The sequence below is a fragment of the Colobus angolensis genome, unplaced genomic scaffold (assembly GCF_000951035.1).
Source record: "Colobus angolensis palliatus isolate OR3802 unplaced genomic scaffold, Cang.pa_1.0 Scaffold9, whole genome shotgun sequence".
In the NCBI taxonomy this organism is placed as follows: Eukaryota; Metazoa; Chordata; class Mammalia; order Primates; family Cercopithecidae; genus Colobus; species Colobus angolensis.
Genome location: NW_012122931.1, coordinates 1,949,070 through 1,961,366, shown reverse-complemented (window position 1 = coordinate 1,961,366; position 12,297 = coordinate 1,949,070). Strand labels below are relative to the sequence as shown.

General features: G+C 44.5%; 1 protein-coding gene across 2 annotated transcripts in view; it reads right to left on the bottom strand.

Annotated features, from left to right (window-relative positions):
• The window catches only part of DDX31 (DEAD (Asp-Glu-Ala-Asp) box polypeptide 31), a 79,850-nt gene that overhangs the window by 32,031 nt on the left and 35,522 nt on the right, over positions 1-12,297 (bottom strand). For both annotated transcript variants that reach the window (XM_011931173.1, XM_011931174.1), the window contains 3 exons: positions 8,449-8,499; positions 6,657-6,796; positions 1,759-1,840 (listed from right to left, as the gene is read on the bottom strand). In XM_011931173.1, coding sequence (XP_011786563.1) covers positions 1,759-1,840; positions 6,657-6,796; positions 8,449-8,499 — 273 coding nt within the window. The remainder of the gene's footprint in view (positions 1-1,758; positions 1,841-6,656; positions 6,797-8,448; positions 8,500-12,297) is intronic.

Genomic DNA, 12,297 nt, shown 5'->3' with positions numbered 1-12,297 from the left:
AGGCGGAGCTTGCATTGAGCCGAGTTTGCACCACTGCACTCCAGCCTGGACAACACAGCGAGACTCCGTCTCAAAAAAAAAAAAAAACAAAAATGAGGTGGGTGTGGTGGCGTGCGCCTGTATTCCCAGCTACTTGGGAGGCTGAGGCAGAAGAATCGCTTGAACCAGGGAGGCGGAGGTTGCAGTGAGGTGAGATTGCACCACTGCACTCCAGCATGGGCGACAGAGCGAGACTCCACCTCAAAAAAAAAAAAAAGAAAAAAAAGAAACCCAAAAAACCCCTTAACTAGAATTTATGATAGTTCGAAAAGAACAGAAGTGTGCCAAGACCAATGAAGATCTGTCTGGCCACAGGTCAACAACCCTAACAACAAACTATTAATAAAGGGTGGTCTAGAGGCTTATGAGTCTTCTATGAAATACTGACTTGCTTCAAGTAACCTGATGACCAATGGAGGCTTTAATAGCTTTTATTATTCACAGGGATCTTTGCTGTGGTACTAAGTGTTGATCAAATGTCACCTCTAAAAATGACTAACATTTCCTCATTCAAAAAATGATTCAGTTCAATTATCTTGGTTTAGTTAATACTAATAAATATATGTATACAGTTAAATATATGTGCTTTGAAGTTAAGACTTCAAATCCCAGAATGACTAAAGTATATTGGTATGCCCCTGTGAAAGTTCTTTCACCTCTCTAAGTCTCAGTTTCCTCATCTGTAAATTGGGGCCATCACTACCTTCTCAGATTGCTAGATTAAATGGGACCGTGCATGTAAAGAGTGCAGCACAGTCTTAGGTTGGGAATACACACTTTGCTAATAGAGGCTATGGCTATTTCCTCTCCTGGTATTACATACATTTCCTTACATGCTCTCTGAAACAAGGGAACTTAAGTCAGGGTCAGTGAAACGGGGTCCCTCCCTGCTCAAGGAGAATAATGATCCAAATACAGGCACAGGCTAAAGCATGATAGAAACTCTTAAGCTTGATCTATCCGGCCCTGATTTTCCGGTCCATCCTCAGGCACACAAAAACAAATGTAAAATAATCAAGTGATTAATATCTCACAGACAAAATTACATATAGCAACACTGCACCCACACACGGGAATACTGAGTAAGGGTGTGGGGCTGGGTGAGGGAATAATGGTTTAGTCGGGTGCAGCCTTAAGAGAAGGAGCAGGAAAGGGTGTCCGGGGCTGTCTGCACCTGCTCAGAATCTCCATATGGAACTGCATGGATAATAAAAATTTTTCTTCTTAATGATCTCAACTTTACTCTTCCTCTGTGGATAGCACACACACATTAAAAAATGGATGAACTAAGTGTGTCTGAAAGGAGACACAGAGATAGCTATTTCTTCCACGCTGTCTGGGATAGGCAGGTCTAAGCAGCCGTCCTTGCTGAGAATCTGGACAGGGACCACCGGGGCTGAGCGTGTGGAGCTGCCTCCAGACTCATTCTGGCCTGGACCTCCTTTCTGGGGAGCCTGCTGCTGTCTGGCAGGCTTCCAGAATGGACCGCAGCCCACTCACTAGATGAGAGTGGCAAACGCATCCAGAAGCAAAGACAAGAAAAAACAAAACAAAAACAAAACAAAACAAAAAACAAGATTTGGCCTAATCTAATGTCCACGGTTCTTAAAATAAATGTTTTGCTTGACAGAGGAAGTAACCTATACACAAAGCGTCTACTACCCCAAACCAAGTGAGTCATGTCTGTTGGCAGCAAGCACAATAAATAACAAAACTCACCTGGGCTCCCCATCGTTTCCCTTTAAAACAATCATCTCTCGTCAGAACACACAAAATATCTTCCATCTTAATCTCAGAAACGCTGTAAAAGGAAGGGCATAGCAAGGTAAACTTTTTGCTCTTTCAGAAACACCCAAGACCTTGATGCACAAAACTGGCCTATTCTTGAGCTAATTAGACATGAAGTAGAAGTGACACCTTCCTAGGAAAGGAAATATTTTCCTAAACCCTTAGGAATGGAGAAGGGGACCTCTATGATATTAAAGGGACAGGATGATATTCCTGACAATTTCTTTCCTCCCTGATGAATTTAAAAGAGGCTACATTTAGAATTTCCTTAATAGAGATTGTGTCATTATTTCTTCATAAATTTTGAATAACAGACAAGTGTGCCCACTCAACTGATCAACTCCCTTGCCTTCAGCAGCTGATGATGAAAGAGAAAGCATTTTGATCTCTTTAGTTTATTCTGAAGAGAAAAAAAAAAAAAAGGAAAGAGAAGGGTGGTCAACATCCTCCACTGTGGGGTAAACACCCCTGTGAGGGCAACGAGGGGACAAAGCCCTGTCCACAGCAGCACTGCCCTTCCTTCTTCTACCCTGAAGGAGCTTCACTACTCTTGTCTCTTAATTACTGAGGGGTGAAGACCAAAGGATCTCTGATAAACCCGGAGCCATGTGCCAAGCACTGAGACAAGAACTCGGGCTTCACTCAGGAACAGAAACCACCAGGAGCCAGAACAAAACAGTCAGACCTGCCTAGCGGTGGAGTCTGGAAAGCCTCCACTTCATCCAATCGACTGCAAGGCCACAGCATTCGAATGTAGGGAGCAGAGAGAGACTTGTGTGTCAGAGATGAAGGAGGAAACGTGAGCTGCTGATAAGATACTTCCCAGGGAGGAAGAGAAACAGAAAGAGAAGGAGGAGTTCTAGGGGGGAAACAGATCATAAAAAGACAAATGATTTTGTTGTATGTTCTTTTTTTTTTTTTTTTGAAAATGTAACAGCAAATTAAAACATGAATGGCAACCTCTTAGGTGGGAGAAGACAATTCTCCCCCTTTCACCCAAAGGTTACTCTGACAAGGCTATGAATGAAAATGTCACATCTCTGACAGCGATTTACCTGAAATGTGTCATCTCCCTGCACACCCCCAGTCCTCTTCCCTCAGCATCCTCTCTCTGCTGCCAACTCACAGCCCTATGGATGAGTGAAGCCTTTTTACAGCAGCAAGAGTCAACCAGAGGAGGCAGAGCATGCTCTGAAAGGGCAGGAGTCGGAGGGAGAGTGCCGTGACTTCCTGGGAAATCTACTTTTCATTGGAGACAGGAATGCATGGCTATTGAACTCCCCTCTCATTTGTGCCTGGAACCCTGAAGAAAGGTGAAAACATAGCCCAGTCCCATCTTTTTCTTGGTCTGATTTGCTTCTATTCATCACTTTTTTCTTGAGAAAAAAAGAGGAAAAACACAAAAGTAAAAGAAACGCAACAACTTGGAGTCAAATCTTGAAGCAGAAAGAAAAAAGAATCATGCCACTTGCAGTCAGGAATATAAAAAGCTAAATACGCCGGGCGCGGTGGCTCAAGCCTGTAATCCCAGCACTTTGGGAGGCCGAGACGGGCGGATCACGAGGTCAGGAGATCGAGACCATCCTGGCTAACACGGTGAAACCCCGTCTCTACTAAAAAAAATACAAAAACCTAGCCGGGTGAGGTGGCGGGCGCCTGTAGTCCCAGCTACTTGGGAGGCTGAGGCAGAAGAATGGCATAAACCCGGGAGGCAGAGCTTGCAGTGAGCTGAGATCCGGCCACTGCACTCCAGCCTGGGTGACACAGCAAGACTCTGTCTCAAAAAAAAAAAAAAAAAAAAAGCTAAATAGCCACAGAAAGGCAGTGTTCTCAAATGCATGTGCTGATATTCCAGCCGGTACGGCTCATATGCTGCGTGTCCACATGGCGGTGTCGGGGGACCACACGCCCCAAGCACACGGGAGCTGAGAGGGAACTGGAGTGATTTACAGTTTCAAAGGGCCTTCTTCCTCTTCCTAAGAAATTGCTGTTTCTGAGGAACAAAGCAAATCTACTATGATTATTTATGGGTCCATCAACAGATCTGAATCAACCCACCTTAGTATGCAACGAGATGGATAAATAAATAAATTCAGGGAACTGTCTTATGCCTGATCTAAGAAACACACATTTTGATGAAGCATTTACATTTTAATAAACCAATGATGATTTTCATTAGAAACACATTTAAAGGGGAGGCAGAAAAAAGTTAAGAAGTTGATAAATACAGAGAAGTCAAAAGAATGCAGAAGCAAAGTTCTGAGCATCTAGACAGAGGTGGCAATGGCCCAGGAACCAGGTCTCTTGCCCTGTCTGCTCCATTCAACTGCCAGGGCGAGCACCGCAGCGCTCGGTCTAGGAAGGCGGGTGGCCATTTGTCGTGCTGGCCCCTGCTGCCGAGAGCCTCGGCCTGCCTTCTCCAATCTGCCCTGTGATGCCTCAGCCCTCCCAGCGCCCCTCTGCCTGGCTCTCATGTTCTCAGGCACGAAACATGCACATGCTTCCTCCTCCTCAAAAAATATTTAGAAGTGGACCTTTTGGGTTCTAAAAATGTTCAAGTCTGCTTCTTCCCACTGCATACTTTGCAACTGGTTAATAGGGTTTTTTTTTCATTAAGTCAAAGAAATAGTTCATGTATAGATATAGCCAATGTAGAGCCTTTCCTCAAACAGAAATTGGGAAGAACAATGCATGACTGCAACGTAATAACCCAGATTCTGATGTCTGTTTAAGTTGATTATAGCACGCCCACGAGGCAGGCAGCGGTCCAGGCCCAGGCCCCTCACAGGTGAGTTTTCAGGGCAGACACCAGGGAAGTGGGGCTCACGCAAGGACCCTCCCTCCTCACGCAAATGCTCTTCCACCACCCTGCAGAGTCCCTCCCCAAAAGACCTACACTTCCTCCTTTCGGAAGAGGTGGCGTTATCACTGAGTTGTCTTCCTTCTAACGTGGGATTAAAATGGGAGTCATGTAAATGCGATCACACTATTTTTTCCAGACAAGATCATCACAGCAGATGATGGTATTTGTTATGTCTTTAAAATATACCTGACTCCCTAATACTTCGTGCCTCTGCTAATCACTGTTTTCCCTTCTCAATTTTAGCTTTATATTTGAGCCCTTCATAGCAATCTACTTGAACGTGTTATTAGAGAAAAATAAAGAGAACAGAGAGAGGCACGTCTGCTGTTAACTCTAGCATTAGACAATTATCATTGGACTCTGTAAGTGCTGTCACTCATTTTTCTTAGGAAGAGGTCATGTTAAAGTGAACGAGCTTGGGGGAACATCCAGAGAGCTGCAGCCAGCAAGGAACGGGAGAATGGAATTTGTAGCTCTAGAATGGAAGGAAGAGGAAAAGAAGTGTGGAGCGACTGACAGGCTGTCACGGTGTGGTGACTACATTTTCTATTGTGGGGCCACAACACAAAATTCTGAAGATGCTTTCTGCAGGTACACAAATTCCTATGACAGAGAAACGCAGCCACCAGCGGCATTGTGACGGGCTCCCAGCCTGTGAGAACAGGGTCAGGGAGGAACAGGAAACCAGCTGCGCCAGCGGGCTTGCATTTCACCTTCCCCAGGGTTCCTGGTACACTCGCCTGGTGGGTGTCAGCCTCGATGCTGAAAGGGCCGCAAAGAGAGGCCAGCCAGCCTCCAGCTGAGGGAGCTCAGAACTCAGCCGGAGAAGTGGTGCTGGGTGAAAAGTGACTGATCTGTATGAGATTTCTTTCACTAATAAGATACAATATGTACATCTTCCTTAACAAATAAAAACTACTCTTTCAACTGGCAGACTGTGTTAAGATAAGGAACACACTGAAGAAAGGAAAACCCAAACTATATTTTGGCCCCCCTGACATTACAACCAGGAGTAGTTAGTTTCCTTCCTCCCTCAACACTGCAGGACACACGACACATCTTCTGAATGAGCCTCAGTCCAGAAGTGTTCACACTAACAACCTTGAACGAGTTTTGAAAAGCCTTACTAGCATGAGAGGTGGAGTTCTGCTGGAGGGAGTGGGGCAGGTACGGTAGGGACAGCCACACACAGCTCCTGCAACTGAGTGGGCCGCACCCCTAACAGGCCTCCAGGCTGCCTGCTTGGGTGTTTCCATTCCAATGAAGAATGCAGTGCTTTGTTCTAGCACTGTACTTTAGGGGAGAAAACGGTTTTATTCGATGTTTTACATAAAACACAGGGCTGGGCAAGGAAAGGGAAATAAGACTATCCCATTTACAGCAGAGCTGAGCTGTGTGCTCATGGCACGCCAGGTCTGGAATCCAGGGCTTTACTAAAGCAGGGGTATGAGGTGCTGAACTGTGACACACAGGATGGCGGCTGAACGTCCTGGCTGTGAGTGTAGTATGGATTTCAACAGCCTCAAAATCATTTCCCCTGGGTTTATCTTCCTGGGGGAGGGAAATGGTGTGGTAAGTAAAAAGCATTATTTCTTTAAAAGACAAATCAACTCTGAAGATACAAACCATTAATTGCAAGAAATAAAAGTTGTGAACAAAAGGCCTTTCAGAAGCTGTGAAGATGGTGCATACTTATCTTTACAGCAGAAGAAACAAAACACAGCTCTCTAAAAGAAAACCAAGTACAACAGATCGTCCTGTGACTTAGTCTGGCAATGCAATGAAAACTGTCATGTGCTGAGGATATTAAGGGTTTTCGTTTTTGCCACTGGCTATTCTGGGACTCATTTAGGGATCACAAGGGTTAATGGCTCTTCGTCAGCTTACAAGGCCCATCCACTGTAAAAAGCGACCGCAAGTTAATTAGGTGAGATCAGCCGAAACCCCATTCAGGTTTCTGACTCACTTGATTTTGTGAGAAGCCAACGAGTTGACATATTCTGCCTCCGAAGGAGCCAAAATGAGCAGGCTGCTCCCATGGCAGCCAATCCGGGCGGTTCTTCCAATCCGGTGGATGTATTCTGCAGGTGAAGATGGAGCGTTGTACTAAAAAGGGTAACAAAAATGAAGGCATTCATAGATCAAGGGACTGCCATTAATTGGAAGTGCAATACCCCTCACCTGCCTCCAGGTATCCCAAGAATTAAATCTGGTGCTATGGTTACCCTAACACAATCATAAGGAGAAGTCACTCAACCCTGAAACTCCTGGCTTCACTGGAAACAACAAGGCTCTGACACGCAAATGTGAACAGCGGCCAAGTTTCCGATAAACGAGACGTCTTCTCATCCCAATATCTCCTTTTTAATTTTACTTCTCCACAGGTCTCTTCATTTTCTGATTTGCATCTTTTCACTGTGGTGACTGGATGAGGTGAAAATGTAGGCAGGTGGGGGTACATTTCTCCAGGATGATCACATGACCTTGGCCTACCTCCTTGGAAGACAAGGCCATAGGGTGAGGTGTCCAGAGGAGACTGGAGGGCGTAAGGAAGAAGGGGCTCCCTGCTCTGTGGGCAGAGTCTACCTCTGCTGCCAGGCCACCAGGAGCAGACCCCAGGAGCTGGTCCCCACCAGCCTGCAGCAGCCTCATTCAGTCCTTTAGAATGAAGGCCATTCTACAGAATGTGGGCAGGTGAGGGGCAGGTTCCCTGCAGGTAGGACATGCTTCTGCTTGCATGGAGAGCACTGCCAACTCAGAGAAAAGAGCAGACTCTAGCACTCATTACGATGGATAATGCACAGTATTTTATGTTTTCTTTGGCAATAACTTTGTCATCATTAAAGCTAATTAACCATCCACTCATTCTTCCTTTTTTTTCCCTTTGATGCTACACAAATGAAAAAGATGAGGGCCAAGATGAATATAATGTATGGGAGGCTAAGCATATGAAATGAATCGATATTCACAATATAAGCTCTAAACGATCAATTCTGTATGTCTGGCCTCCCGTACATTAAAATCATCATTGCCTTATCCATCATTGCCTTATCTTCAGTTCACTCTGTGGCCAGCAGGAAAGAAGACACAATGCCTCCAGTTCTAAAGTGATCATCTGCAGGGAGCAGATCTGACATCCTGGCCAGTGACAGGCATGCAATCCCACTAAAATGTGAATAAACCATGACTCACGTCAACAGGGCACGTGTCCCCCAGCCCCCACACAGAAGGGCTTAAAAATACCATTCTGTAGACTAATGAAAAGAAAAAACAAAACTAAAACCACCAGACTCTAGTGCTAACACCTGTACCCTCTGGCAAAGCGTCTAAGGCTAGAGGTATGTGTAAGATGCTGTCAGGAACTTAATTGCTCCCTGCAGGTCAATGTACATGGACACGGCTCTCAGGACAGCTGAGCCATTTCCTTCCGGACACAATGAGGCCTCCCAGGGGCCGAGGTAATTCCTGTTGTTTTCAGATTGTTGAAATTTTGGTTTGCGACATGAATTAGTCTAGAAGCAGGAGAGCCTGCCACCTCCCTCTCGTGAACGCACATTCTGGCTGTTTTGCTGCAGTGGTGAGGTGGGCTGGGTTAAGGAAAGACATCAGGGGAATTGTACAGATAAGGCTGGTTTGCTGCCTGGTTACCAGGGCAACACCCAAGAGGATAATAATAATTATTCTACTTAAAGCCAATGCATCTACTCATGATCATATATTCCTGCCTCAAGCTTACACCTTAACAACTAAAAAATTACCTGAACAATCCACGTGACTTGAGGGAGATCTAAGCCCCGAGCTGCAACATCCTTTAAAAAGAAAAGAATATGGTTTAACACTGAGTTTCTGAATCTTTCTGGGGTCCTGGATATGTCTGATAATTTAATACAAACTCTAAGAGTTCACCCGCCCACACATGTGTGCACACACATTCGGGCATACACGTGTATGCCCAGTACACACACACACACACACACACACACACACACACACACACACAGAGTCCTGCATACAACTTCAGGGGGCTCGGGGACCCACTGCAGTCCCCTTGTGGTTAAAAATTCTGATTTCCGGGCAAATTCTACAGAATCCATTGATGAGGGAGTCACAACACCCTTTGCTAAAAGAATCGACAGGTTAGCCTAGGAACTTAAACAGTAATGACCAGTTGCGTAAAGACTCTGAACACACATTTTATTTGAAAAACCACTTGACGATGAACACATTCATGGATCATCATCCCCCGGCCACAACCATGAGCAACGCGGAACAACAACAAGCTGGCCTTGAGGTGTGTTCTCGAACATCTCCCCTCAAGGCATTCGCTGTGGGAGTGAAGTGCAAAGTAGTTACTGAGGATTTTGCTTTCTGGCCTCAGAGAGCAGCAAGGATCCAGCAATCCTCCATCTCTTCTGATGGCTAGATTAGAATACAGGCCAAACCCATTATCACTTCAAAGACTTAGCTAGAGAGATGAAAAACTATGACAGCAATGGAGATTTATTTTTTAATTTTATGGATCTTTTCAACTAGTCACCACCTAAAGAGCAAAAATTCTCTCCTCTCTCTAGGCTCTTACCATTCCAGCAGACTGGAAAGTGGGAATTTCCCTGACTTTAGCTAACATTTGCACTCAAGATTCATTCTTCAAGAATAACAGTCATAATGCGAGTGTCCCAGTCAACATTTACTGAACACTTACTATCCACCACATACACTGCGTTGAGATCTTTACCTGCGTTGCCTTGACTAATCCTCAAAACAACTATTACCCCCATCTGACAGATGAGAAAACCAAAGTTAAGAGAGATTAGGTAGTTTGTTTGGGGACACACAGCTGGGAAGTGGAAATAATCCTCGAATCCAGGTCTGCTTTGCTTTTTCAAGGCCATATTATATTATACCGCATGCCACCATCAAAAATGATCCTCTGTCCCTCATATGCTGCTGGTGGGAATCCCTATGGCAGGGAATTTGGTAGTATCTAGCAAAATTACATGTGCATTCACTCTTGACCCAGGGCAGTATCACTTCTAGAAGTCCACCCAAAAAAAGATACACTGACAAAAATACAAAATGATATGGGCATGAGGCCATTCATTTCAGCACCATATATGATTGTAGATCTAGAAAAAAACTGTTGACCAGCAGAAGACAGGTTCGATAAAATACAGCAATATCTCATGTAACAGAGTATATACAGCTATAAAAAGAACAGAGATTTCTATATACGGATATGGAGACTCTAGGATATATTTTGAGAGTGTCTAGTATGCTTGTGTAAGAAGTTGGGAAAATACAAACATATTTGCTCATATTTCAGTAGGAAATAATGCTGGGAAGAACCCCCAAAGCTCAAAAAAATCTTTACCGCCAGGGGAGGAAGAAAAGAGGAAGGACAAGATAAAGATGGAAGCTACACTTTTTCTTTTTTCTTTTTTTTTGAGATGGAGTCTCGCTGTGTCGCCCAGGCTGGAGTGCAGTGGTGCGGTCTCGGCTCGCTGCAAGCTCTGCCTCCCAGGTTCCCGCCATTCTCCTGCCTCAGCCTCCCGAGTAGCTGGGACTACAGGCGCCTGTCATCATGCCCGGCAAATATTTTGTATTTTTAGTAGAGACGGGGTTTCACCATGTTAGCCAGGATGGTCCCGATCTCCTGACCTTGTGATCCGCCCACCTCGGCCTCCCAAAGTGCTGAGATTACAGGCATGAGCCACGGAGCCTGGCCCGGAAGCTACACTTTCTTTAATGAACCTTGATACTTTTGACTCAGACCGTGGAAGTGTCTTGGCATAATTTAAAAAGATAAACAGCTGTCACTATAGGAAATACAGAGTATCACTTGTGACATATTCTCACCAAACAAAATAAAACCTGAAACCTAGAACCTAAATCTAATCAAGTCTCTAGATCCAACTACTAGTTTACAGGAAGTATGGGAAAGAGGAACATGTTGAACAGCATGAGGACACAATTAGCCAAATCCGGAATGTAGGGTATTCTAAAAGACAAATGATCTGGTTTCTTCAAGAAAAAAGTTAAAGAAAAATAAAAGAGGGGCAACAACACCCAAAAAACAATAAATAGGCAGATGGAGAACCAATACCTTGATGGAAGCTCACAAAACCACCAACTGTGGTTATCTCTGGATGGAAGGATCTAGGGGGATTTTTACTTTTCTCTCTGTGTTTGGCTTTCTTGTAACAATGAATTCTTATCATTTCCCCTACAATTTTTATTTAGAAAAATTTAAACCTACAGAAAAGTTAAAAGACTAGTACAACCTAGATTAAGGAGATACAGATGTAACTCCTTCATCTAGATTCTGCCATCTCCTGTCTTTGGCCCATCTGTGTTCTATCTATCTACTCATGCCCCCACACACATACACATATGCAAGCACATTTTTCTGAACCATCTGAAAGTAGGTTGCAAACATCATGACATTTTAACCCTAAATACTTTAACACATACCTCCTAAGTAAAAGGACACTGATCTACATAACCACAACACTATTATCACACCTCAGAAATTTAACACTGAATAGCATTTTCTAATCAACAGTCCATATTCAGATTTCTCCAACTGTACCTAAGATGTCTCTTTTTTTTTTTTTTAAAGATGGGGTCTCATTTTGTTGTTGCCCAGGTTGGAGTACAGTGGCACAACCACTGCTCATTGCAGGCTCAACCTCCTGGGTTCAAGTGACGCTCTGGCCTTAACCTCTTGAGTAGCTGGATGACTACCGGCAAGCTCCACCACACCCGGCTAATCTAGATTCTTTTTGCTCAGGCTGGTCTTAAACTCCTGGGCTTAAGTGATCCTCCCATCCCAGCCTTCCAAAGCGTTGGGATTACAGGCATGAGCCACCACACCTTAATATGCCTTTTACAGTTGTTTTTCTTTCCTAAACTAGGATCAGATGGTAGATCATGCACTCCGCTATGTCTCTGTAGACTTCTTTTGTTTGGAACAATACCCCTGCCTTTGATTGACTTACTTAGTTTTTTGATGTCTGTCATTTTTTAAGGACATCAAAATGTTCCTGAGGACATCAGACAACTGGATTTGTCTAACTGCTTCCTCATGGTAAGGTTCTGGTTAGGCTTTCTGGCAGAAACAACCTCAGGGTGGCGTGTGCATCCCATGGTTCCATGTCGGGAAACACACTGGGGCAGTCTGTCCTGTATGGGTCCCTCTGTTGCGAAGGTGACTTTCTCCTTTGTGACGAGTAACTGGGGAGTGACACTTTGAGACCAGAGAATAACACGGTCCTGTTTCCTAAAACCTTTCATCCAAGGCTTTTAGCATTTATTGATGGCCCTTGTCTATACTGTTACCTTGATGACTCTTTAAGTCTATCATTCCTTCCTTCCATTTCACAGCTCTGGGATACTTCTGTAAAAACAGCCCACCCCTCACCCACTGTTAAGTATCACAAAGTTCATATGTACATAGCTGTTTTTTTTTTTTTTTTTTTTTTTTTTTTAGAGTCTCTCTCTGTTGCCCAGGCTGAGAGCTGAGAACAGGGGCTCAAGGTCCAGGCACCTACCCAGGCAACGGGAGGCCAGGTTGGAATCAGACTCCTCAAAGGACGCTGTTTTTTTTT